The following is a 26,224-nucleotide window of genomic DNA, read 5'->3' on the forward strand; positions in this document are numbered from 1 at the left end:
CCTTACACCAGACCATATCCTTGTGCACTTTGCAAGTAGAAGGCTCAAAAACCATTGCTATGTATGTTGAAATTTATTTTCAAACATTCACTATACTAAAATGAGGCACCCATGCATTAAAAATGAGATACCAGGGGGCGCCTGGGTGGCACAGCGGTTAAGCGTCTGCCTTCAGCTCAGGGCGTGATCCCAGCGTTATGGGATCGAGCCCCACATCAGGCTCCTCTGCTACGAGCCTGCTTCTTCCTCTCTCACTCCCCCTGCTTGTGTTCCCTCTCTCGCTGGCTGTCTCTATCTCTGTCGAATAAATAAAAATAAAATCTTAAAAAAAAAAAAGAGATACCGGGGCGCCTGGGTGGCTCAGTCCTTAAGCGTCTGCCTTCGGCTCCGGGGGATCTAGCCCCACATCAGGCTCCTCCACTGGGAGCCTGCTTCTTCCTCTCCCAGTCCCCCTGTGTTCCCTCTCTCGCTAGCTATATCTGTCGAATGAATAAATAAAATCTTTTAAAAAAAAAATGAGATACCAGTTTCTAAATGTTAGCCCCATCAAATCAATCAATAAATACATATATAAGTGAGGCACTTGACATATACATTGAGCTTGAGATATGCCCCCCAATAAACAATTATGTCATAGTCTTATAGAATTATTCATGCTAGGTGTAATTTTTAATTTCATCTGGCTTTATGGGAGTAAGTGTTCAATATTCTTTTTTGTGTGTGTACTTTCCTGTTGCTTTGAGAATTCCATTCATAAATTGTACTTATTGGATGCGTATTAAATAGGTTTTCAAAAAAATAGAAAGTAGGGGCAAATGATTCTCTAACCTTCAACCCTTGTTTATGATATTTATGTAACTTGCATTTTTAAACAAATATTGTGAGATTAATACTTGAAGAGGCATTTCAGTAATTTTTGTTTTTCTTCTTTTGAAAAATGTCTTCCTTGGTGATTAAATTTTTATCACAATCCAAATGCGTATTTCAGTTTTGTAAATGTACTGGATGTACAGTCTTTAAAATTTTTAGTGTATTTTCTGTATGGGTTCGTTTGCTAAGTAAAAAATATCAGTCTTGAGATTTTACATTTTGGCAGTAAAATTTTGCAGTTTTGCAGATACTTAAAATATTCTTACTTTCATTTCTTAAGAACATGACAATTTTAGCCTCTATAAATGCTAAATAAATATTTCATTTCTAAGAAAAATAATTTAAAAATTTATCCTTCATACAGTTAAGTAGCTCTTTTTCATGTTTTACATCTAAAAGGGCTGAGTTTACATGAAAAGTTGGTAGTATCAAGATATAAATTCTGCACTGATTTGATAGCTACCAGGTACATGTAGCTATTAATGTTTAAATTAAATTACATTATAACATTTTAAATGCTTGATGGCCACCATATCGGACAGTGTAAGATAGGGGATATTTCTCTCATTGTAGAAAGTTCTATTGGACCAGTGGTGTGTTTGACTGAGGAAGAGAAAAAATACATTAAAATCAATAATGCCCAAATGTCCATTGACTGATGCATGGATAAAGAAGATGTCCACACACACACACTACTCAGCCATCAAAAAGAATGAAATCTTGCCATTTGCAATGACACGGGTGGAGCTAAAGTGTATTTTGCTAAATGAAATAAGTCAGAGAAAGACAAATACCATGTGATTTCACTCATGTGGAATTTAAGAAAACAGATGAACATGGGAGAAAAGAGAGGCAATGCAGAAAACAGACTCTTAACTATAGAGAACAAACTGACTGTTGCTGGAGGAGAGGTGGGCAAGGGGGACGGATGGAATGGGTGATGGGCGTTAAGGAGGGAGCTTATGATGAGCACTGGCTGTTGTTTGGAAGTGATGAATCACTGAATTCTGACCTGAAACTAATATTACAGTGTATGTTAACTCACTGGAATTTAACTAAAAACTTGAAAAAGAAAAAATAAAAATCAATAATGTCATTTTTATCATTTTTGTTATGAAAGTCAAATTGCAACTGTAGTTAGTGCTACATATTTGTAGTACAAAGCAGTGAAGAAAAATTATCTCAGGGTTCTTTTTAGGCACCTCAAAGACAACTTCAGAAACAAAATAATTTGAGTATTTGAAAAATTTTCTTTACCTCATTTTTTCCCTTTCTTTCCCTTTTGAATTGTCCTTGTTAATATTTCTAGTATTCAAGGATTCCATGAATTTGTATTCAAGGATTCCATGAATTTCCAGTGGAATTTTTGTATTCAAGGATTCAAGGATTCCATGAATTTCCAGTGGAATTTTTCCATGGATTCCATGAATTCAAGGATTCAAGGATTCCATGAATTTCCAGTGGAATTTTTGTTTGTATTCAAGGATTCCATGAATTTCCAGTGGAATTTTTGTTTTAATGAACTTGGGACATAAAATACCTGTGATTATTTTGGAGGAGATACTCCGAGAAATTTGGATAATTGCTGCAGATTTTTGATTGCTTTCCTTTTGGATACATTAAAACTAAAGATATTATGCTCGCATTTCCAAATAATCAAAATTAATATTTTCCCATAAAACCCTGACATATGTTTTAGATTTTCGCTTATGAATAGATTACCCATTATTTGCACGGCATAGTCACTTACATTTTTTTTCTGGAAAACGGTGTCAGTGGTAGCTTATAAGACATATATAAACTTGCAGTGGTACTTATCAGTGATTGCACAGCTCTTGCTAGGAGTGGTCTTCTCTTAGCAAGAGGGGTTAGTGAGCTGTTAATGCTCTTGAGCACATTTCTTCTCTCCCCCTTCTCCCTCTCTACCCCCCCATTTCCCATCTCCCCAAAAAAGTATATAATGCTTCATAGGATAATTCAAATGAAAGCCATAGGTAATATGATTCGCTCGTGCTGCTTATTTCAGAAGAAATTAACTTAACCACCAGAGATGTGACAATGGTAGATGCAAGTATTGAGAATCTGTGTTTTTCTGCCTCCAGGAAACACCAAGGAAATAGGACAAGCGTTTAAGACAAGAAAGATGCTTTTTTGGGGCACTTAAAGTTTATTTGGAGAGAAATTAAAAAAGAGGAAAAGTAATTAACAGGAAGTGAACCAGGAGACAAGTGGGTAAATGGTAAAGGACATTAGGGAACAAATGGTAACAGGGCTCCGGAAAGCCTTTGTACAACTGTGGAAGAGGAAAGGGTGTGCTGGTTATTTGTCTGTTCCCATTAGCCTGCTAGTTAATGTCTGACTCCTCTGTGGAGAAATACTGTTCTATGATGAATATTAAGAGGAAGAGAAATACAAGAGGAGGAACGAGTTATGCTGTTGGCAGCAAAAGAGGTCTACCTTAGTTGTTCCCATATAGACACCTGCTACTTAACTCATGCCAGTACGCTTGCTTGGAAACAGTGACATTAAATTACTGATCCAACTAGAAAGCTTGTTGAATAATGTGATGGTTTGTAAATGAAGTGCTTCTTTCCCTTCAATACCAAAAGTTCATTAGCTTTTTTTTAAATTAAAAACATAATAATAAAGGGGCACCTGGGTGGTTCAGTTGGTTAACTATCTGACTTCAGCTCAGGTCATGATCTTGGGGTCCTAGGATCCAGCCCCACATCAAGGTCCCTGCTCAGCGCCGAGTCTGCTTCTCTCTCTCCCTTTGCCCCTTCCCCTGATCGTGCTCTCTCTCTCTCTCTCAGATAAATAAAATCTTTAAAAACAATAATTTTTGAGGTGCAATGAACTTAATGTTAAATTAACCATTTTAGAGTGAATAATTCACTAGTATTTAGTACATTCGCAGTGTTGTACGACTACTGCCTCTGTCTAGTTCCAAACATTTCCATCACTGCAAACTAAAACCCCTTACTCATTAAGCAGCTTCTCCCCATTCCCCTCCACACCCCAGCCCTGGTAACCACCAATCTGTGTTCCGTCTTTATGGATTTATCTATTCTGGATCGTTCATTTAAATGGGATTATTCAATATGTGACCTTTTTGTTTTTATTTAATTTTATTATATTATGTTAATCACCATACAGTACATCCCCAGATTCCGATGTAAAGTTTGATGCTTCATTAGTTGCGTATAACACCCAGTGCACCATGCAATACGTGCCCTCCTTACTACCCATCACCAGTCTATCCCATTCCCCCACCCCCCCCCCTCTGAAGTCTTCAGTTTGTTTCTCATAGTCCATAGTCTCTCATGTTTCATTCCCCCTTCTGATTACCCCCCTTTTCTTTATCCCTTTCTTCCCCTACCGATCATCCTAGTTCTTATGTTCCATAGATGAGAGAAATCATATGATAATTGTCTTTCTCTGCTTGACTTATTTCACTTAGCATTATCTCCTCCAGTGCCGTCCATGTTGCAGCAAATGTTGAGAATTCGTTCTTTCTGATAGCTGAGTAATATTCCATTGTATATATGGACCACAGCTTCTTAATCCAGTCATCTGTTGAAGGGCATCTCGGCTCCTTCCATGATTTGGCTATTGTGGACAATGCAGCTATGAACATTGGGGTGCATATGGCCCTTCTCTTTACTACGTCTGTATCTTTGGGGTAAACACCCAGTAGTGCAATGGCTGGGTCATAGGGTAGTTCAATTTTTAACTTTTTAAGGGACCTCCACACTGTTTTCCAGAGTGGCTGTACCAACTTGCATTCCCACCAACAATGTAGGAGGGATCCCCTTTCTCCACATCCTCTCCAACAATTGTTGTTTCTTGCCTTGTCTATCTTTGCCATTCTAACTGGCGTAAGGTGGTATCTCAGTGTGGTTTTGATTTGAATTTCCCTGATGGCTAATGATTTTGAACATTTTTTCATGTGTCTGTTAGCCATTTGTATGTCTTCATTGGAAAAGTGTCTGTTCATATCTTCTGCCCATTTTATGATTTGTTTATTTGTTTCTCGTGTATTGAGTTTGAGAAGTTCTTTGTAGATCTTGGATACCAGTCCTTTATCTGTGGTGTCCTTTGCAAATATATTCTCCCATTCCGTGGGCTGTCTCTTAGTTTTTTTGACTGTTTCCTTGGCTGTGCAGAAGCTCTTTATCCTGATAAAGTCCCATAAGTTCATTTTATCTTTTATTTCTCTTGCCTTTGGAGATGTGTCGTGAAAAAGGTTGCTCTGGCCGATGTCATAGAAGTTGTTGCCTATGTTCTCCTCTAGAATTTTGATGGATTCCTGTCTCACATTGAGGTCTTTCATCCATTTGGAGTTTATTTTTGTGTATGGTGTGAGAGAGTGGTCAAGTTTCATTCTTTTGCATGTAGCTGTCCAATTTTCCCAGCACCATTTATTGAAGAGACTGTCTTTTTTCCACCGGATGTTTTTTCCTGCTTTATCAAAGATTAGTTGCCCAAAGAGCCGAGGGTCCATTTCTGGGTTCTCTATTCTGTTCCATTGGTCGATGTGTCTGTTTTTGTGCCAGTACCATGCTGTCTTTGTGATCACAGCTTTGTAGTACAGCTCGAAATCCGGCATTGTGATGCCCCCAGCTTTGTTTTTCCTTTTCAACAGTTCCTTGGAGATTCGGGGCCTTTTCTGGTTCCATACAAATTTAAGGACTATTTGTTCCAGTTCTTTGAAAAATGTCCTCGGTATTTTGATCGGGATAGCATTGAAAGTGTAGATTGCTCTGGGTAGTATGGACATTTTAACTATGTTAATTCTTCCAATCCATGAGCATGGAATATTTTTCCATCTTTTTATGTCTTCCTCAATATCTTTCAAAAGTGATCTATAGTTTCTAGCATATAGGTCCTTTACGTCTCTGGTTAAGTTAATTCCAAGGTAACGCATGGTTTTTGGTGTTATTGTAAATGGGATGGATTCCCTAATTTCTCTTTCTTCAGTCTCGTTATTCGTGTATAGAAATGCAACTGATTTCTGGGCATTGATTTTGTATCCTGCCACCTTACTGAATTGTTCTATAACTTCTAATAGTTTGGGAGTGGATTCCTTTGGGTTTTCCATATAGAGTATCATGTCATCTGCAAAGAGAGACAGTTTGACTTCTTCTTTGCCGATTTGGATACCTTTGATCCCTTTTTGTCTTCTGATTGCTGTTGCAAGGACTTCTAGTACTATGTTGAATAATAGTGGCGAGAGTGGGCATCCTTGTCGTGTTCCTGATCTTAAGGGAAAGGCTTCCAGCTTTTCCCCATTGAGAATAATGCTTGCAGTAGGCTTTTCATAGATGGCTTTTATGAGATTGAGAAATGTACCCTCTATTCCTACACTCTGAAGGGTTTTAATCAGGAAAGGATGCTGTATTTTGTCAAATGCTTTTTCTGCATCAATTGAGAGGATCATATGGTTCTTGAGTCTTTTCTTGTTGATATGATGTATCACATTGATTGATTTGCGAGTGTTGAACCATGCTTGCATCCCAGGTATGAATCCCACTTGGTCATGATGGATAATCCTTTTAATGTACTGTTGGATTCTATTAGCAAGGATCTTGTTGAGGATTTTGGCATCCATATTCATTAGAGAAATCGGTCTGTAATTCTCCTTTTTGAGGGGGTCTTTGCCTGGTTTGGGGATCAAGGTAATATTAGCCTCATAGAATGAGTTTGGTAGCTTTCCTTCTGTTTCTATTTTTTGAAATAGCTTTAGGAGAATAGGTATTATTTCTTCTTTGAATGTTTGGTAGAATTCCCCAGGAAAACCGTCTGGGCCTGGAGTTTTATTATTTGGAAGGTTGTTTATCACTGACTCAATTTCTTCATAGTTAATTGGCCTATTTAAGAAATCTATTTCTTCCTGTTTCAGTCTTGGTAGTTTATAGGTTTCCAGGAAGGCCTCCATCTCTTCCAGATTGTTTAGTTTTTTGGCATATAGCTGTTGATAAAAGTTTCTAATAATCCTTGCAATTTCAATGGTGCTGGTCGTGACCTCTCCCTTTTCAGTCATAATTTTAATAATCTCAGTCCTTTCTCTTTGTTTTTGGACAAGTTTTGCCAGTGGTCTATCAATTTTATGGATTCTCTCAAAGAACCAGCTTCTAGTCCTGTTGATCTGCTCTACTGTGGTTCTGGTCTCTAATTCATTGATTTCTGCTCTAATCTTGGTCAACTCCTTCCTTGTCAGTGGGTTAGGCCTGTCCCTCTGTTGCTGTTCCAGTTTCTTGAGGTGAGAATATAGAAACTGCATTTTAGATTTTTCTATTCTTTTGAGTGAGGCTTGGATGGCTATGTATTTCCCCCTTAGGACTGCCTTTGCAGTATCCCATAGGTTTTGGACCGTTGTGTATTCATTCTCGTTGGTCTCCATAAATTGTTTAATTTGTTTTTTGATTTCCTGGTTTATCGAGTCATTCTTGAGCAGGATGGTTCTTAGCCTCCAAGTGTTTGAGTTTCTTCCAGGTTTTTCCTTGTGGTTGAGTTCCAATTTCAGAGCGTTGTGGTCTGAGAATATGCAGGGGATAATTTCAATCTTTTGGTATTGGCTGAGACCTGTTTTGTGTCCCAGAGCATGATCTATTCTTGAGAATGTTCCATGGGCATTTGAATAGAATGAGTATTCTTTGGTTCTGGGGTGTAGTGTTCTATATATATCTATGAGGTCCAACTCGTCGAGTATGGCATTCAAAGCCTTTGATTCTTTGCTTAGTTTTTGCCAGGGTGTTCTGTCTATTTCTGATAGTGGGGTGTTGAGGTCCCCTACTATTACTGTGTTCTTATCTATATGTCTCTTTATTTTGGTTAAGAGTTGGCTTGTGTATCTTGCTGCTCCCCTGTTGGGGGCATATATATTAATAATTGTCATATCCACTTGTTGAATACTTCCTTTAAGAATAATATAGTGCCCTTCTGTATCTCTCTCTATGGCCTCTAGTTTAAAATCCAGTCTATCTGATATGAGAATTGCTACTCCAGCTTTCTTTTGAGGTCCATTTGCGTGGAAGATGGTACTCCATCCCCTTACTCTAAGTCTGAATGCATCTTTGGGTTCAAAATGAGTCTCTTGTAGACAGCAAATGGATGGGTCATGTCTTTTTATCCAATCTGCAACCCTGTGGCGTTTTATGGGAGAGTTTAAGCCATTTAGATTGATAGAGATTATTGACAGATATGATTTTAATGATGCCATTTCTCTTTAAAGTCTTTGTATCGGTTGTGACTTGCTGCTCTGTATCACTCTTGGGGCCTTTTTACCTTTATAGAGCCCCCCTTAATATCTCCTGTAGGGCTGGTTTCGTGGTTACGAAATTGGTTAATGATTGGCGATTTTGGAACGTCTTTATTTCTCCATCAATTCTGAATGACAGCTTTGCTGGATAAAGGATCCTTGGCTGCATGTTTTTCTCTGAAAGAGCTTTAAAAATGCCCCCCCAAGCCTTTCTCTCATTCCAGGTCTCTGTAGACAGGTCTGACGTAATCCTGATACCTTTGCCTTGGTACGTGAGAAATTTCTTTGCCCTGGCCGCTTTCAATACTGTATCCTTGGATCTAATATTTGCGAATTGCACTATGACATGCCGTGGCGTAGGTTTGTCCTGGTTGAGCTTGGATGGGGTCCTCTCTGCCTCTTGGACACGAATGCTTGTTTCCCTTGCTAGATTAGGGAAGTTTTCAGCTACAATTTGTTCAAATATCTCTTCTAGACCTCTGTTTTTCTCCACCCCTTCAGGGATGCCGATGATTCTGACATTGGATCGTTTCATAGAGTCAGTAATCTCCCGTAATCTACATTCGTGGGCGTGGATTTTTTTAAGACCAGCTTCTATTTTCGTTTTTTCTTCTACTAACCCATCCTCCAATTCGCTAACGCGTTCCTCTGCCTCGGTGACCCTGGCCGTCAGAGCCTCTAGTTTTGACTGTATTTGGCCCATAGAATTTTTAATTTCTGTCAGATTCGCTCTCATTTCTGCCCTTAGGGATTCTATATTCTCAGCAACGCTTTCTCTGATGCTTTTTTCAAGTTTACTCATCATCTTGACCATTGTTGCTCTGAATTCCATTTCTGATAATTGGGATACATCCATATGTATTAATTCTGTGGCCGAGGCCAATTCTGTGGCAGAGGCCACAGACTCATTATCTTTTCTTTGCTGGGGGGGACTTCTCCTTCTCGTCATTCTGATGAAGAGAGATTGCAGGGTTGTCCAGAGCCCAAGTGTTGACTGGGACCCAGGCCGTGCGCCCTTGTTTTATAGAGATCTTAGGGATGTGGGCTTCTTCCTTAAAGAGTTTATTTATTTATTTGAGAGAGAGAGAGACAGTCAGCAAGAAAGGGAACCCAAGCAGAGGAGTGGGAGAGGAAGAAGCAGGTTCCCGGTGGAGAAGCCCGATGAGGGACTCCTTACGGAGCGTTGTGATCACACCCTAATCCGAAGACAGGTGCTTGGTGACTGCGCCACTCAGGCGCTCCGGGTTGTGGGCTTCTTGATTTTTCAGCCTGCCTTCTGGGGGAGGGGCCTGCCTGCCGGTACTCAGAAAACCCTGTTTGGGTAGAGTCTCTGTGTCCCTTGCGAGGGGGGATGGGGATGGGCACCCTGTGAGCCGGTATTTCCGGGCTTTTGTTCTCTGGCGGCTTTCCCTGGCGGTTTGCTATGCCTCTTCTGAGAGAGCAGCAGCGGCTGAAATTCAGCCTCTGTCTCAGAACAGAGGGATCGCGGATCGTTCTCCACTGATGTTCTGGCCACTTTAACTCTGTTTCTGTTGGTGCTGCTCAACCCTGCAGCATCCCGGGCTGTGCGCCCCACACCCGGCGTCCCAGCCCTCACTTCCAGGGCCGGCACGTCTCTGTCCTTTGTGTTTCCAACCCCGCCCGCCGCCAGCCGCCCCGCGCGGGCTCCCGGAGCTCCCCGTCTCAGTCTGGTGTCTCACGGGTGCTGACCGCGAGTCCGCCTGCTCCCCCGTGCAGGTGGCCCTCCAGCCGCCAGCCGCCCCGCGGACGCTCCCGGAGCTCCCGGTCTCAGCCTCGATCCAGTGAGCACACCGGAGCTCCGGAGCTCCGTGAGATGCTTGGTGGTGCACGCTCCCGGCTCACGGACTCAGTCTGCCGTTTCCAGAGTGCGGGTCCGCGGTCCGCCCGCTCCCCGGTGCAGGTGGCCCGCCAGCCGCCCTGCGCGCGCGCTCCTGGAGCTCGCGTTCTAAGTCTGTTGTCTCGCGGGTGCCGTCCGCGAGTCCGCCTGCTCCCCCGTGCAGGTGGCCCGCCAACCGCCAGCCGTCCCGCGTGCGCTCCCGGAGCTCCCTTCTCAGCCTGCTGTCTCAAGCGTGCGGGTCCGCGGTCTGTCCGCTCCCCCTTGCAGGTGGCTACCGCTTCCCGGCGCCCTGACACGGCGGCTCCCTCCCCCTTCTGTTTAGCTTCCGATATCTGTGCGCGGTTTCACGGCTCCCCGCTTCGTACCTCGATACTCAGCGCTGGAGATGTTCATTTGTAGAGATCCAGATGTATCTTCCTGCGTCTCAGGCTGATTCCGTGGATATTCCTGCTGGTCTGGTACCTATCCAGCTTAACTCAGGGGACCGGCTGAAAAAGGGTCCCCTACTCCTCCGCCATCTTAACCCGATTCCTCAATATGTGACCTTTTGTGTCTGGCGGCTTTTCACTTAGCAAGGTGTTCTCAGGGTTCATCCAAGTTGTAGTGTGTATCAGTCATTCAGTACTTTTTATGGCTCAGTAAGTGCCCATTGTGTGCGCATACCACAATTTATTTACCCATTCATCCACTGATGGACTTTTGGGTTATTTCAGCCTTTTTGCCGTTGTGAACAGCACAGCTATGAATATGGATTACAATTACATGTTTGAGTACCTGTTTTTAATTCTTTTGGGTATATACATAGGTGTGGAATTGTGGGGTCATACGGTAACTCTAATTTTTTGAGGAACTGCTGAACCACTTTACCAGCAAGGTACAAGGGTTCCAAATTTCTCCATATCTTCACCAACAGCTGTTCTTTTCCAGTTTTTAAAATATTATTACAGTGGGTTGAAGTAGGTAGGTGTGAGATGATGCTGCATTGTGGTTTGGATTTGCATTTCCCTGATGCTAATGATGTTGAGCATCTCTTCATGTGCTTTTTGGCCATCTGTATATATTTAGAGAATATTCACATCCTTTGCCCATTTTCAAATTGGGTTGTTTGGGGGTTTTTGGTAAGAGTTCTTTATATATTCTGGATGCTAGACCTTGAACAGATACATAGATTCATAAATATTTTCTCCTGTTTTAAATATTGTCTTCACTTTCTTGTAATTCACTTTCTTATAATATCCTTTGATGCACAAAAGTTTTTTAATTTTGGTGAAGTCCATTGTATCTATTTTTTCTGTTGTTCCTTATTCTTTTGGTGTCCTATCTATGAATCCATTGCCAAATCCACAATGATAAAGATTTACCCCTCTATTTTTTTCTGTGAGTTTTATGGTTTTAGCAGTTATATTTAAGTCGCTGATCCATTTTAAATTAATTTTTGTATATAGTGTGAGGTAGAGGTCCAGCTTCATTTGACTTTTTATAAATGCTGTAAGAACTAAAATACATTTAATTCATGACTTCTTTTAAATGTGTTTTTAGAGGTCAGAATGGAGCAGGTTTTGCTGAACCTGAATCCTAGTGGTTTTTAACAGCACAATTATTTCTTTTACTCACACTGTATGACTCTCATATTGCTTGGGGACTCTGGGTTATGGTGTCCACAGTCAGGGAGGAAGGCTGACAAAGCTTCCATCATGTGGTCACTATGAACTTTATGAACTTTTATGTAACTTTTTGTATTTCACCTTAAACTTTTATTTTTTTTTAACTAAAGAAAGTTTATTAAGTTTTGGCACTGAAGGAAAAAAAAAAAAATTTCACTCATAGACCAGCACAACAGACTCACTAAGCTTTCTAGTTTTTGTAACAACACCTTTCAAAGTCATGAATTAAGTGCATTTTAGTTGTTATAGTTCAGCCTCTTTAAGGCTACCACTTCAACATAATTTCACAGACCAAAGTAAGTCATTTAGCTATCAGCTTGAAGAGAAAAATGCAATCCTACCAGGTGCCCAGAAGGAGGAGAAAAAAGAAGTGGGTGGTGCACGGTGCCCATCAGAGAACATCACTGAACATAGTGTTTGCAACATATTTGAGGTATTGGTTCCAAGACCCACAATTGAAAAACATTTCCATTTAAGGGGGTTGGCAGTTTTCCTTAAAAGGGTATAGTAAAGCATTGTTTCAAAATCAGAGGTACATTTTATGTTTCACTGTGCTTGCTGAAGTTTACTTTTACATTATTTGTAAAGAACAATTATTTAGTGAAGTGTAATGTGGGATTTAGTGAAGAGAATTTTGGCTTAATTTAGGAAACAATTTTTAAATAGTTTAGTAGGAAGCAATTCAGTGATGCTTACCAGTAGGTGTCAGCCACAGCCCATGCAAAGCTGCTTATTTGGCAAGGCTTTTTGGGCAGGTACTAATAAGGGTTTTTTTTTTTTTTCCTCACCGTGTATTCTAATGAACTGCAGTTTTCTTAAGGTCAACTTGCTTATTTTTAAATAAAAATGCAGAGTATCTTCTCATTAATAAAGATAGGGTAATGCACCGTTAGCAGGAGAAACATTATTCAGTGCTTAATTGTGTGTGAAGCTGTATCTCATGGGAAGATTAGAATAATGTTTGATGGCTCCAAGTAGGCATCTGGAAAGAATGACCATAGGTCCTGTGAGTCAGCCAGATGTGATACTGATTGTCGCAGATAAAACAGATGAGGTTTTTTTTCTGGATAAGTCTTTCCTTTGCAGAGAAACAGCTGTTATTATATTAAGCCTCTTATCGACCCCGCCTCCCCCCACGCTCCCCTGCCTAGTTTGCCTAGGAAGCTTCGTATGTATGCCCATAAATGGAAGTGCATATTCTCCTTAATAGAGGAGATACCAATACTAAAACATTTTGAGGATTTGGACAGATCCAAGAGTAACATCTGAAGAAAGACTTGTCGTGAAGGATCTCATTGCATATACTGATATCAAAACATGAAAAAAAAAAAGAATCAACGTTTGAAAACTAAATACAAGCGATTTTATAAAAAATGGGTACTCATTAAATGCGTCTTTGTCTTTATAACGATATTTGCATTCAGTATTTGGCTACCGTAAACAGACAAGGGTATATGTGTATATAAGCAGCTTTGGATGCTGTTGCGAAGTATTTAAATACATCAGTATGCCAACTGAAATTAGTAATGTCATTTCCTTGTTTAAAATAAACCAGTGCATTTTTATTGTGTTCAGAATTTTTAAAAAAATTTCCCATAGTATAAGATATAAGCTCTTATGATCTGTTCCATGCCACTCTCTGCAAAATCATTATATACCTTTGTACCCTATGGCCCAAACATACCAAAGTAATGATATTCTCTTAGTATTTAGCACCCAAATTGGATAAATTATGATTGATTTCTCAATTATGTGGCAGTTTATGCTGTGGGTACCACATACTTTAATGTAATTTTTTTCAATTATATGAGACATAACATGCTCATTGTTAAAAATTCAAATGATGTTAAAGTAGATGGAGAATAGCAACCCTAGTCCTTTCCCTAATGATAGTCATTGTTGCTAAGTTTCTATATGAAAAATTACTTTGTTATGAAAATAAATCCTAATCTTCATTTTTGTTTTTCTATTAATACAATTTTTTTAGAGTGGGGAGGGGTAGAGGGAGAGAGAGAGAACCTTAAGCAGGCTCCATACCCACGGAGCCCTACGTGGGGCTTGATCTCACAACACTGAGATCATAACCTAAGCCGAAATCAAGTTGGACGCTTAACTGACTGAGCCACCCAGGCTCGCCTAACACAATTTTTTTTATAACAGGATTTTTGAAAATGTAAGATCTGTTCAGGAGTACTGTTCGGGAGTTAAAGCAGACGAGATTGTATTTGCAGTTTTCCAGACATACCTCCCTCTCTCACCTTTTCTTATTTGGTTCTTATGCCTAGAAAGCTAACTGGAACTCTTCCTCCCTGCCCCACAGCAACCTCCAAATTTATGTTTGTCTTTCAGGACTCAAGCCACACCTAATTACTTCTAAAAAACTATTCCTGATTCTTTGTTGTTGATTATCTAGCCTACCCTACAGTATATTTGAGTGTAGAATAAAAAATATATGTATATTACTCCTGACTCAGTGTGCTCCTTTAGTCTCAGCCTGTCTTTGTGTTTGTATAAATTTGAACCGTGTGTGTGTGTGTGTGTGTGTGTGTGTGTGTGTGTGAGAGAGAGAGAGAGAGAGAAAGAGAGAAAGAGAGAAAGAGGTACAGGCTGGCTTTCAGTTACAGTAGGCTTTCCTTTTACCCAGTGCCTCCAGCAGAGAGAAGCCTACTTGAATCTGTGAGTGGAATTTCTGATTTTTACATGGAAGGGCCAGCCCTTCCAAAACTTTGACTCTGTGTAAGGCATCTAGATTCATCCCAGTCTGTCTTCCCCATGGCCTGTTCCTGTCCCTGCCACACCACACCCCTTAGGACCTGTGGCCAGGATCTGCCACTCCCCAGCTTACTCTTGTTTACCCTGAGCTTAGTTAGGTCTTGGTTTCTGGTACCTGGGGATTTCCCTTATTTGTTTTTCCGAGACACATGATTTGGGAGTTCAGGGGGTGAATGTTAGTTTTCTAGGGCAGCTGTAACACACTACACAGGTTAGTGGCTTAAAACAACAGAAATTTATTCTCTCACAATTCTGGGGGCCAGAAGTCCGAAATCAAGGTGTGGACAGGGTGGGTTCCTTCTCAGGGCTCTGAGGGAGAAAATCTGTTCCAACCTTTCTACTCATTTCTGGTGGTTGCCAGTGATCCTGGATGTTCCGTGGTTGTGTCACTCCAGTATCTGGCTCCATAGTTGGATGGCATTCTTCTTTCTGTATGTGTCTGTTAAGAACAGTTTAATTTCTTCCATGACTGTGGTGGGATACAACGTTTCTGGTTTCCCCGAGAGACATTGATTTTAAGTGTTCGCATTTATAGGTTTAAATTGTAGTATGAGCTATGTAAGCATAAAACCCAGACCTGCTGCTTTATTATTTTTGCATTATTTTCCCCAGATTTACAACCTCCCCAAAAGATAGTACTTTGTGTTTAAGCTCGTTAGAAATGTTTATACATTTTTCAAAAATAAAATTTAATTCTGAGTTTTTAATTTTCAGCCAGAAAACCTTGCTCAGAAGCTTCCAAACCTTGTGGAACTGTGAGTCTGTTTATTCACATTTTTTAAAAAACAAGAATGAAAATAATTTTAAGTTATGTGAAATAGTAGGATATATCATTTTAATGTATTAATTTATTATTTTTTTGTATCATGGTCATAGTGTTCATGTAGGTAGTTCTGCTAAACTCAATAATATTTTGAAGTATTTTACCATTCAAATTTGTGTTTTAAATATCTCACCTTAAGGTAGTAAAGATAAACCTTTTAGAACTATGAAAGATCCTTTTTTTTCCCCCTGGGTGCAGACTCTTGGTCACAAAATCCTTCTGGACAGTCAGTATAATTGGGAAAGTTTATTGTTGTTATTACTACTATATTTGTTACTTGATATAAACAGTCCAACAATGTAAAAAGTTTAAAATATAGAGTGAAAACCTACTTTCCTGTGTCCTCCATAACTTGTTTTTTAGTTCTTTTGACGATTACCTCCATAATGCTAAATAATATGGTTACACTTGTTTTTTAGTGCATCAACTTCAAGTATCTATTGACTTACCTAGAAGGAGGATATTTAGAATCTTTTCCTTTCTTTCCAGCTCCCTCCTAATTTTGTTGAAGGAGGAGTTTGCATTGCTGTTTCTTGTTCTCTTTATTATTTGGCATGATTTTCAGGTAGAGGAAGGAAAACTAACATTACACCTCCATCTTTAAGCTGGGAGTTTGTCATTTCCACCCCCCCATCCTTTTATTTTGAAAAATTTCAAACTAACAAAAAAGTTGAGAGCATAGTACAATGAATACCCATAAGTGCTTCACCCAAATTTAACCAGTTAACATTTTGCGACATTTGCTTTCTCTTTCTGTCTCCTGTCATCTCCCTCCTTCCTTCCCTTTCCAGTCCTCGTACGTGTGCGCGCGCACACACACACACTTAAGACATTACTGTACTTCACCCCTAAGTATATCAGTATGTATCTCCTAAGAGTAAGGGCAATCTTGCACATAATTTTAATATTATCACACATTAAAAGTAATATGAATTCAGGGGCACCTGGTGGCTCAGTTGGTTAAGCATCCGACTCTTGGTTTGGCTCAGGTAATAATCTCAGGGTCGTGAGATTGAGCCCTACGTAGGGCTCCATATCGGATGTGGAGCCTGCTTAAGATTTTCTCTCTCCCTCTCCCTCTGCCCCTCCCCCTGCTCATGCTCTCTCTTTCTCTCTCTCTCTAAAAAAAAAAAAGTAATATGAATTCAGTAATATCATCTAAAGTACATTGCATATTTAAATTATCCCAATCCCCCCCCATGTCTTTAAATTAGTATACAGATTTGTCTGATTTTTCCCTCTTGATTAGATTTAAGTAAACATCTTTGGTGATTTTTCTACCCTATTTGCTTTATCAAGTTTTTAATTTCATTCTCTTTATATATGTATATATCTGTATGTTTTTGAAGCTTTTGAGAGTGTTGCATGCATCATGTTTTTTTTTTTTTACCTCTAAATACTTCAGTGTATATTTTCAAGAAGAAAGATGTCTTAACATTATTTTAAGTCTACTTTTGGTTTTTATAGGTTCTTCGCAGTTTCCTTCATATAGGTTTTGAATATTTCTAATGTTTACTCCTAAACATTTGATATATAGTTTTTGCTATTATAAATGAATTTTCTTACCTATTACCTCTTTTATGTAGTTGTTTTTTGAATATACAAGCACTGTTTTGTTTTCATGTGTTAACTTTATATCCTGCTCCCTTGCTGAAATCTTACTGTTTGAGTTAGTTTTATAGTTGATTCCTCAGCGTTTTTCAGGTATATGCTCATATCCGAAAATACAGATAATGTTGTTTCTTTTTTTCTAAACCATATGCCTTTATTTATTTATTTATTTTTAATTTTTAATTTTTATTTATTTATTTTTTGGATTTTTTTTTTTAAATTAATTTGACATAGAGAGACAGCCAGTGAGAGAGGGAACACAAGCAGGGGAAGTGGGAGAGGAAGAAGCAGGCTCCTACCGGAGGAGCCTGAGGTGGGGCTTGATCCCAGAACGCTGGGATCACGCCCTGAGCCGAAGGGAGACGCTTAATGACTGCGGCACCCAGGCGCCCCTATTTATTTATTTATTTATTTATTTATTTATTTATTTATTTATTTTAATGTTTTTTATTACATTATGTTAGTCACCATACAGTACATCCCTGCTTTCTGATGTAAAGTTCGATGATTCATTAGTTGCGTATAACACCCAGTGCACCATGCAATACGTGCCCTCCTTACTACCCATTACCAGCCTATCCCATTCCCCCACCCCACTCCCCTCTGAAGCCCGCAGTTTGTTTCTCAGAGTCCATAGTCTCTCATGCTTCATTCCCCCTTCTGATTATGCCTTTAATTATTTTCTCTAGTCTCATCACATTGGCTAGTCCTTCCAGAACAGTGTGAAATTGTCCTTGAGACAGTGGGCATCCTTGTTTCTTTCTGACCTTAGTGGGAATGCCTCCAGTGTTGCCCCTAAGAAAGATACTGGCTTTACAATTAATGTATAGGTACTCTATTGTGTTAAGTAATATCCATTTGTATTAACAATCTATTGCTGCTTAACAAATTATGCAGAATGTAGTGGCTTAAACTGTGGGTAGGGGTGCTTAAAAGAATAAACAGTTACTATCTCATATTTTCTGAAGATCTAGAATCTAGGCTTGGCTTAGCTGGGTGTCTTGGCCTCAACGTCTCTTTCAAGGCTTGCAGTCAAGGTTGTTGCCTAGGGCTGTTGTTTTCCCTGAAGGCTCAACTAAAGAAGTATCCTCTTCTATGTTTATTTATGTGGTTGTTGGCAAGATTCAGTTAATCTCAGGTCGTTGGTCTGAGGGTTGACTCAGTTCCTTGCTGGCTCTTGGCCAGAGGACTGACTCACTTAGTACGTTGCCAGTTGGCCTCTTTGTAATGTTGTTCCCAACATGGCAGCTGGCTTCCATCAGTACAAGGAAAAAAGGAGCAAAAGAGGGTATGCAAGACAGAATCCATGGTCTCTTTCTGATCTAATCATGGAAGTGACATCCTATAACTTTTACTATATTCTGTTCATTAGAAACAAGTCAGTACGTCAAGCCCACACTTAAGGGGAGGCTATTACACAAGGGCTGAAATGCCTGGTAGTGGAGATCAACGGGGACAATCTTGGAGGCTAGTTACCACACCATTAATTCCTACTTTCTTAAGAATTTTTATTAGTAATGGGTGTGGAATTTATTCAAAGCCTTTTTCAGACTTTAAAGGAAAAAATTCTTGAGGTCTTCAGACAAAAAAGTGAAACAATCATGAAGATGAAGAAGACTGCAAAGTAATACTCCAAACTGTATTATGTATACAGTGGTGGTTGCATTCACGCTTGACGGTGTTTTTCTTTGAGCCGTTTACAAGTATTTTTGTATAATAGATATGTAATTAATTATATATAACATATATATTACACAAGAAATAATATATAAATATGTTTATAATATAAATCATAAATGAATAATATATAATTATGTATATTATATATAATAAGTTATTGGGATTTTAATAATTTTCCACATGTATTAATATATCATTTTTCTCTGGTTACTTTCAAGATTTTCTTTCTGGTTTTCAGAAATTTCACTATGATGTACCTTGGTATAATTTTGTTTGTATTTATGTTGGAGTTTGCTGAGCTTCTTGAATCTGTGAATTTATGTCCTTTCCCAATTTTGATACATTTTCAACCATTATTTCTTTGAATATTTTTTATGCACTATTCCCTTTTTCCTTTCTGGACACCATTTACACATATGGTACATCTGTTGATGTTATCCTACATTTCTCTAAGTCACTGTTCATGTTTCTTTCAGTCTTTTTTCTCTCTGCATTTTATTTTTTTTTAAAGATTTTATTTATTTATTTCAGACAGAGAGAGAGAGCGCAAGCCAGGGCGGGGGGGAGGGGGGCTGCAGGGAGGGACAGAGGGAGAAGTGGGCTCCCTGCTTGACATGGGGCTCGATCCCAGGACCCTGGGATCATGACCTGAACTGAAGGCAGATGCTTAACCAGCTGAGCCACCCAGGCACCCCTCTCTCTGCATTTTAGATTAGATCATTTATATTGATCTTTCTTCAAGTTCATTAACTCTTTCCTTTGTCATATTCATTCTGTTATTCAGCTTTATCCAGTAATTTTTTCAGTTTTAGACCTGTCTTTCATTTGTTCATTCATCTGTCCATCCTTCCTACCTCCCTCCCTCCCTCCCTCTCCCTCCCTTCCTTCCTTCCTACTGAAATTTCCCATCTTTATATTACAGGCATATTTTACTTTAGATTACTCTGTATAGCTGTAATAACTACATAAAAATTTTTTGTCTGCTGATTCCAACATCTTGGTCCTCTTGAGCTTGATATCCATTGTTTGTTGTTGTTGCTAATGGATCACATTTTCTTGTGTTTTAATATGTTGAATAACTTTAGATTATATCCTGACAATTGGGAATGTTGTGTCTTGGAGATTGGAATCTGTTATATTCATTCAAAGGGTGTAGAGATTTTTGTTTTAGCAGGCAGTTTACCTGGTTTGACTCAAGCAGTAAACTGTTTCCTGGAGGGCAGCTGAAATCTCTGTGCAGTTCTTTTACCTTTAGCTGGAGTTTTTTCTATATTTGCATCGTTCTGGGCTTGCCATTGATTTAGTCAAAGTTTAGAAATAGAATTTGGGGTTCCCCTTCCCTAGCTCTTTTTTTCTGGTATTCTCCCTTTACTTGCCAGTGGTCATGGTTGCCCTGAACTCTGTCTTCCTGTTCTGTAGGCTAGTAAGACTGAAGATTTCTATCAGAACTTCTGCTGCTTTGCATGGTAACTGTACCCTACCTCAAACTAAATGCTGTTTAAAAAACAAAACAAAACTCAAACTCACCCAGTGCCATTCCTTCTTCTAAGTTTAGACTCTTAGCCAGAATTGGCTTGTTTTTGTTTACTTTGTAGTGCCTCCGAGTTGTGTGTGTGGGTGTGTGTGTGCGCGCGCGTGCGCACGCACGTTCATTAGCATTTTAGTTGTTATTTGACAGAGGATCAGTCCAGTAGGAGTTTATTTTGCTGCACTGAATTGGAATTTGCATTCTTTTCTTTTAACCGCTCTGTGTCTTTGTAATTTTAGTGGGTTTCTTGAAGTCAACATTAGTCGATTCTTTGATTTTTGACCAATCTGACAAGCTGTGCTGTTTAACTGGATTGTCTAGATCATGTTACATTTAATGTGATTACTGATATGATTGAGTTTAAGTCAACCATCTTACAACTTGTGTTCCATTTGTCTCAGCTGTTATTTATTTTTTCCCTCCTTTCTTTCTTTAAAATTATTTTCGTGTCATGTAGGATCCCATTTTACTACCACTATTGGCTTATTAACTCTATTTCAGTGTTTTAAGGTTTATATTGTGCATCTTTAACCTGTTACAATCTACCTTCACATAATATACCACTTCACATGTACCATAGGAACCTTACATCAGTACTTCATTCTTTGTGCTATCGTATGTCTTACATATGTGTGTGTTTGTGTGTATCCATCAGTATACCTATATATGTACATATCGTGTGTATTTCAGTCAGGGTCCAGTTAGGAGACAGAAACCATATCTGTAGCTTAAATAGGGAAAATTAAAGAATTGTTGACTAGTAAAATGTTATTAGCTACTAAAAGAGAATAAGAGGACTCTATGGTATTCAGAATTAGTAAGTACAAAAAGCAGCTATTACTTCTGGGCTGAGGGAAAGTAGGCAGTGAAAGGACTAATGACTTAGGAGTGCTCCATCCCCTATGCCGATATTTAGCCCTCTTCAGTGGAGGTCTGGCTGCCAGAAGAACATAGAGCCGGCTGGTGGTAAAGGAGCTTGCCAGATGGTTTAGGCTGGAGCTGCTCTGTAGAAGGGTTGCTCCTGTTGCAGGAGGGTTTTGGTAGTCTGGAGCTGGTCTGTAGAAGCAGGCTGGCTAGCAGGGAGGCAGTTGCCTGCAGTGTGAGCAGAACTACCACAGAAGTGGCCACACGGTGGTAAGACCGTTGCCTGAGGCTGGCTGAAGTTGGTCTGTAGCAGTACATTGCTGCATGGGGAGAGTGTGGCCTGACGGTGCAGCGAAGAGTTGCTGCAGAGCTGGGTGGGGAGTTCATAGTTTGAGAATGTGGCTTGAGGTTTTCCAAGAGGGCTGCTGAGGTGAGTGCTTCTGGGCCTTGGCTCCTGTGCTAAATAAACAATTGAAGGGGGACTGGCCCCAGAAGGGAGGGCCTTCATGCTACTGTCATCTGGCAGAGTCACTCCAGTGCCCTCTTTTGACAACCTAACATTAGGCCAGTTGACAAAGGAGATGAGTTGACAGGATCCAGCTCTAGCAGGCATAGAAGGTAGATTTGGAGCTGACAGACTAAACTGAAGAAGGCATTATTTTAATTTAGAATTTAGATTGTTAATTTAAAGAAATTTAAAATGAGAAAAGTTGTTTTATATTAATTCCTGTATTATTCTCTCAGATTTGGTTTACCTGAATAAAGTCTTTATTTCTCCATCTTTTTTTAAATTAAACTTTTTACTTTGAGATAATGCTGGATCCACATGTAATTGTAAGAAATAATACAGAAAGATCCTGTGTATCCTTCTAGTTTCCACCACTGTTCACGTCTTACATAAACATAGTACAAGATCAGCACCAGAAAATTGACACTGGTATTATCTTACTCAGTGTTCATCATTTTCTCTATACTCATTTGTGTGTGTGTGTGTGTTCTGTGCAATTTTATCACATGTGTAGATTTGTGTAATCACTACCATAGTCAAGGTAGAGAAAGTATCTTCATCACTGCAAGGATTGCTTGAGCTACCCTTTTATAGTCACGCTTCCCATGGTCCCCCAAACCTTGGCAAAGACTACTTTGTTCTCCATCTCTATCATTTTATCATTTTATTGCTGAATTCTATTTCATGGTATGGATGTGATGCAGATTCTTGGACCTTTTACCCATTGAAGTGTATATCGGTGGTTTTGTGTTTATCTGTAATAAGTAATGCTGCTTGGCACATTTGTATACATGTTTTTTTGTGAATAAGTTTTCATTTCTCTGAGATAAATGACTAAGACGGCAATTGCTGAGTCATATGTTAATTATATGTTTCATTTTGTTATTGTTGAGATATAATTCACATACTATAAAATTCGCCCTTCTAAGTATACATTTCAGTGGTGTTTAGTATAATCACAAGGTTGAGCAACCATTAGTACTATCTAATTCTGGAACATTTTCATCGCCTCAAAAGAAACCCATTTAGCATTCATTCCTCCCTTCCCTCAATCCCTAATAACTCCTTCGTGACCAATAATCTGCTTTCTATTTCTATGGCTATGCCTGTCTTGGACATTTCATGTAAATGGAGTCATACAATATGTGGCTTTTTAGGTCTTGCTGCTTTAGGATAGCATGTTTTCAGGCTTCATCTATGTTGTAGCATGTTTCGGAATTCATTCTTTTTTATGGGTGTGTAATATCCCATTGCATGAATATACCATGCTTTGTTTATCCAATATTTAGCTGATAGACATTTGAGTTGTTCACACATTTTGGCCGTAGTGAATAATGCAGGTGTGAACATTCATGTAGGAGTTTATGTATGAACGTATATTTTCAGTTCTTTAGGGTTTATACCTAGGAGTGGAATTGCAGGGCTAACTCTGTTTAACCTTTTGAGGAACTGTCAAACTGTTTTCCAGAGCTGCATCATTGTACAATTCCACCAACAATATGTGAGGGTCCTAATTTCTCCATGTCCTCATCAACATTTGTTATTTTCTGCCCTTTTGATTATAGTCAACCTAGTAGGTTTGAATTGGTATCATAGTTTTGATTTGTATTTTTCTGACTAATGATGTCTTTTCATGGGTTAACTGGCTATTTGTATATTTCTTTGGAGAAATGTCTATTCAAATCTGTTGTCCATTTTTAAATTATGATATTTGTCTTTTTATTGTTGAGTTGTAAGAGTTCTTTATATATTTGAGTGCTTTATATATTTGTTTTATATATTTGAGATAGCTTTATATATTTTAGTGCTTTATATATTTGAGATATGTAATTTATATATTTGAATGCTTTATATATTTGATACTTTATCAGATACATGCTTTTCAAATATTTTCTCCCACTTTGTGGTTAACCTTTTCACTTTCTTGGTAATGTTTTATCTGGCAGCTTGTGTTCTGGTATCATATCTAAAAAAACTGTTTTTAATCCATCATTGTGAAGATTTAATTTAACTGTTTTTCTTACTCAGGTTGTATAATTTTAGCTCTGGCTTTTAGGTCTTTGATCCATTTTGAGTTAATTTTTACATATGCTGCAATGTGAAGGTCTAACTTCTGTTTTGCATGTGCAGGTCCAAATATCTCAGCACCATTCATTGAGAAGGATACTCTTTCTCTATTGAATTGTTTCAGCACCTTTGTCAAAAATCATCTCACCATGGACACGGGGGCAAATTTCTGGATTCTCAATTTTATTCCATTGATTTATAGGTCTGTCTTTTTGCCAGTAGCATGCAAACGTGATTACTGTAGCTTCATAGTAAGTTTTGAAATTGAGAAGTGTGATTACTCCAACATTATTCTTGTTTTTCAAACTTGTTTTAGCTATTCCAAGTCCCTTGCATTTCCATGCAAGTTTTAACATCTGCTTGTCAAGTTATTAAAGAAAAAAGTCATCTGCAATTGATGATAGCGATTGCATTGAATCTTTAGATCAATATGCAGAGTGTTGCCATCTTAATAATATTATGTCTTCTATGAATGTGAGATGTTTTTCTATTTAGGTCTTCAGTTTCTTTCAACATTTTTTTGTTTGAGCATTGAATACTTTTCAGTGTAAAAATCTTGAATTTCTTTTGTTAAATATATTCCTTATTATTCTTTTTGATTTTATTATACATACAGTGATTTTCTTAATTCATGTTTGAATTACTCATTGTCTAGTATATAAAAATACGAGTGACTTTTGTATGTTGATCTTTAATTCTTCAACCTTGCTGAACTCATTTATTAACTTTTTTTTTTTTTGCGAATTCCTTAGGATTTTCTATGTATAAGATCATGTTAGTTGTCAATGAAGATCTTTTTTTTTTTTTTTTTTTTGATTTTATTTATTTATTTGGGAGAGAGAAAGATAGCACGAGCAGGGAGGAGAGGAAGAAGCAGGTTCCCTGCAAGCAGGGAGCCCGACCTGGCTCAATCCCAGGACCCTGAAATCATGACCTGAGCCAAAGGCAGACACTTAACTGAGCCACNTAAGATCATTTTAGTTGTCAATGAAGATAGCTTTTTTTTTTTTTTTTTTTTTTTTTTTTGATTTTATTTATTTATTTGGGAGAGAGAAAGATAGCACGAGCAGGGAGGAGAGGAAGAAGCAGGTTCCCTGCAAGCAGGGAGCCCGACCTGGCTCAATCCCAGGACCCTGAAATCATGACCTGAGCCAAAGGCAGACACTTAACTGAGCCACCGAGGCACCCCAATAGCTTTATTTCTTACTTTCCAATCTGTATCCTTATTGTTTCTTTTTCTTGCTTAATTTCCTTGGCTATAGCATAGAAAGTTGAATAAAAGTGCTAAGACCAGATATCTTTGTGTTGCTCCTGCCTAATGTTAGGGGGAAAGCTTTCAGTCTTTTGCCATTCAGCATGATGATAGCTATAGAGTTTTCATAGTTACCCTCTATGTAATTGAGGAAATTCCCTTCTACTGCTTGTTTCTTGAGTGTTTTTAGCACAAAAGGGTTTTTAATTTTGTTAAATGGTCTTTTTTTCTTCTATTGAGATTCTTTTTTTCTTTATTCTGTTAATATGGTGTATTACATTGATTGATGCTTGTGTGTTGAACGAACCAACCTTGCATCATTGAGGGTAAATACCATTTGGTCATGGTATATAATCCTTTTTATGTGTTGCTAGATTTGGCTTACTAGTATGTTGTTGAGGAATTTTGCTTTTGTATTCATAAGGGAAATTGGTCTGTAGTCTTCTTGTGATGTCTTTGGTTTTGGTATCAAGGTAATATTGGCCTCATAGAATGAGTTCAAAGAGTTCTCTCACTTCTTTTCCTTTTTTTCCTTTATTATTATTATTGTTATTTTTTTTAAGTATTTTCTCAATTACCTTAGTAGTCAACTAATGATGAGGCAGAGATTTTCTTAGCTGCCTGAATCCAGTAAGTCTCGCAGTCTTTCCCGAGGAGCTTTGCTTTTGTATGGTGGCGGGCCTCCACCTCTCAGCCTTGTATTTGACAACTTCCTTAGCCTTCGCTTGCTCATGTAGGAGCCTCGAGTTCAGCAGAGGTGATTGCTTAGGGTCTTTTCAACTCTTTCCTGAGCATTTGCACATTTCTGGACCTGCCTTAGACCTTCTAGATTCCCAGAAATATGCCAGAGCTTTTCAGAGCTCCTATGGACATCTTACCCAACTTTTCCATTTAAGGGTTTTGATTGTCTGTTGTTTGCCCCAGCTGTTATCTACAGGCTTAGGTGGCTGTGAAGTTAAACAATTGCCCATAATTTGTTTCAACTGGGGAAAAGGCAAGTTTCTAGTCAGATCAAATTAAAAACAGCTTTGTAAGTGTGGTCTTCCAGGGAACCATGATGTCAAATGATGACAATTCTGGGAGTGAGCTCTACCCTGGTTCTGTCCCTTCAGGTACTAGCCAGGCTGTTGCTTTTCACTTTGATTGGGGGCTGGGTTTTTGTTGTTTTGTTTGCTTTTGCTTTTGTTTTTTTCCCATGCTTCTGTAGAGCTGGAGAGTGAGGGATAGAATTAGAGGAAGTGAAAATGCCCCAAAGTTCACAGCTCACTGTGCTTATTGAGATTTTGCCATTTTTCTTAAATAAACCCTCCCTGTATCACTTTGGTTAATTTCCAGTTTTGTACATAAGCTTCTTATCATTTTTGCCAATATTCTTGTTGATTTTATGTAAAAGAATTTTTGGAGGTCGTTACTCTTTCGCTTTTGCTCTGGATTTGTAGTTTCCTAAGAAATTGCTAAATAATTTT

At 38.7% G+C, this 26,224-nt stretch overlaps 1 protein-coding gene across 4 annotated transcripts in view; it reads left to right on the plus strand.

Annotated features, from left to right (window-relative positions):
* LRRC28 (leucine rich repeat containing 28) overlaps window positions 1-26,224 on the plus strand; it is a 160,541-nt gene that overhangs the window by 13,194 nt on the left and 121,123 nt on the right. For all 4 annotated transcript variants that reach the window (XM_034667928.1, XM_034667931.1, XM_034667930.1 and 1 more), the window contains exon 3: window positions 15,140-15,180. In XM_034667928.1, the coding sequence (XP_034523819.1) occupies window positions 15,140-15,180 (41 nt within the window). The remainder of the gene's footprint in view (window positions 1-15,139; window positions 15,181-26,224) is intronic.

The sequence above is a fragment of the Ailuropoda melanoleuca genome, chromosome 9 (assembly GCF_002007445.2).
Source record: "Ailuropoda melanoleuca isolate Jingjing chromosome 9, ASM200744v2, whole genome shotgun sequence".
NCBI classification, from domain to species: Eukaryota; Metazoa; Chordata; class Mammalia; order Carnivora; family Ursidae; genus Ailuropoda; species Ailuropoda melanoleuca.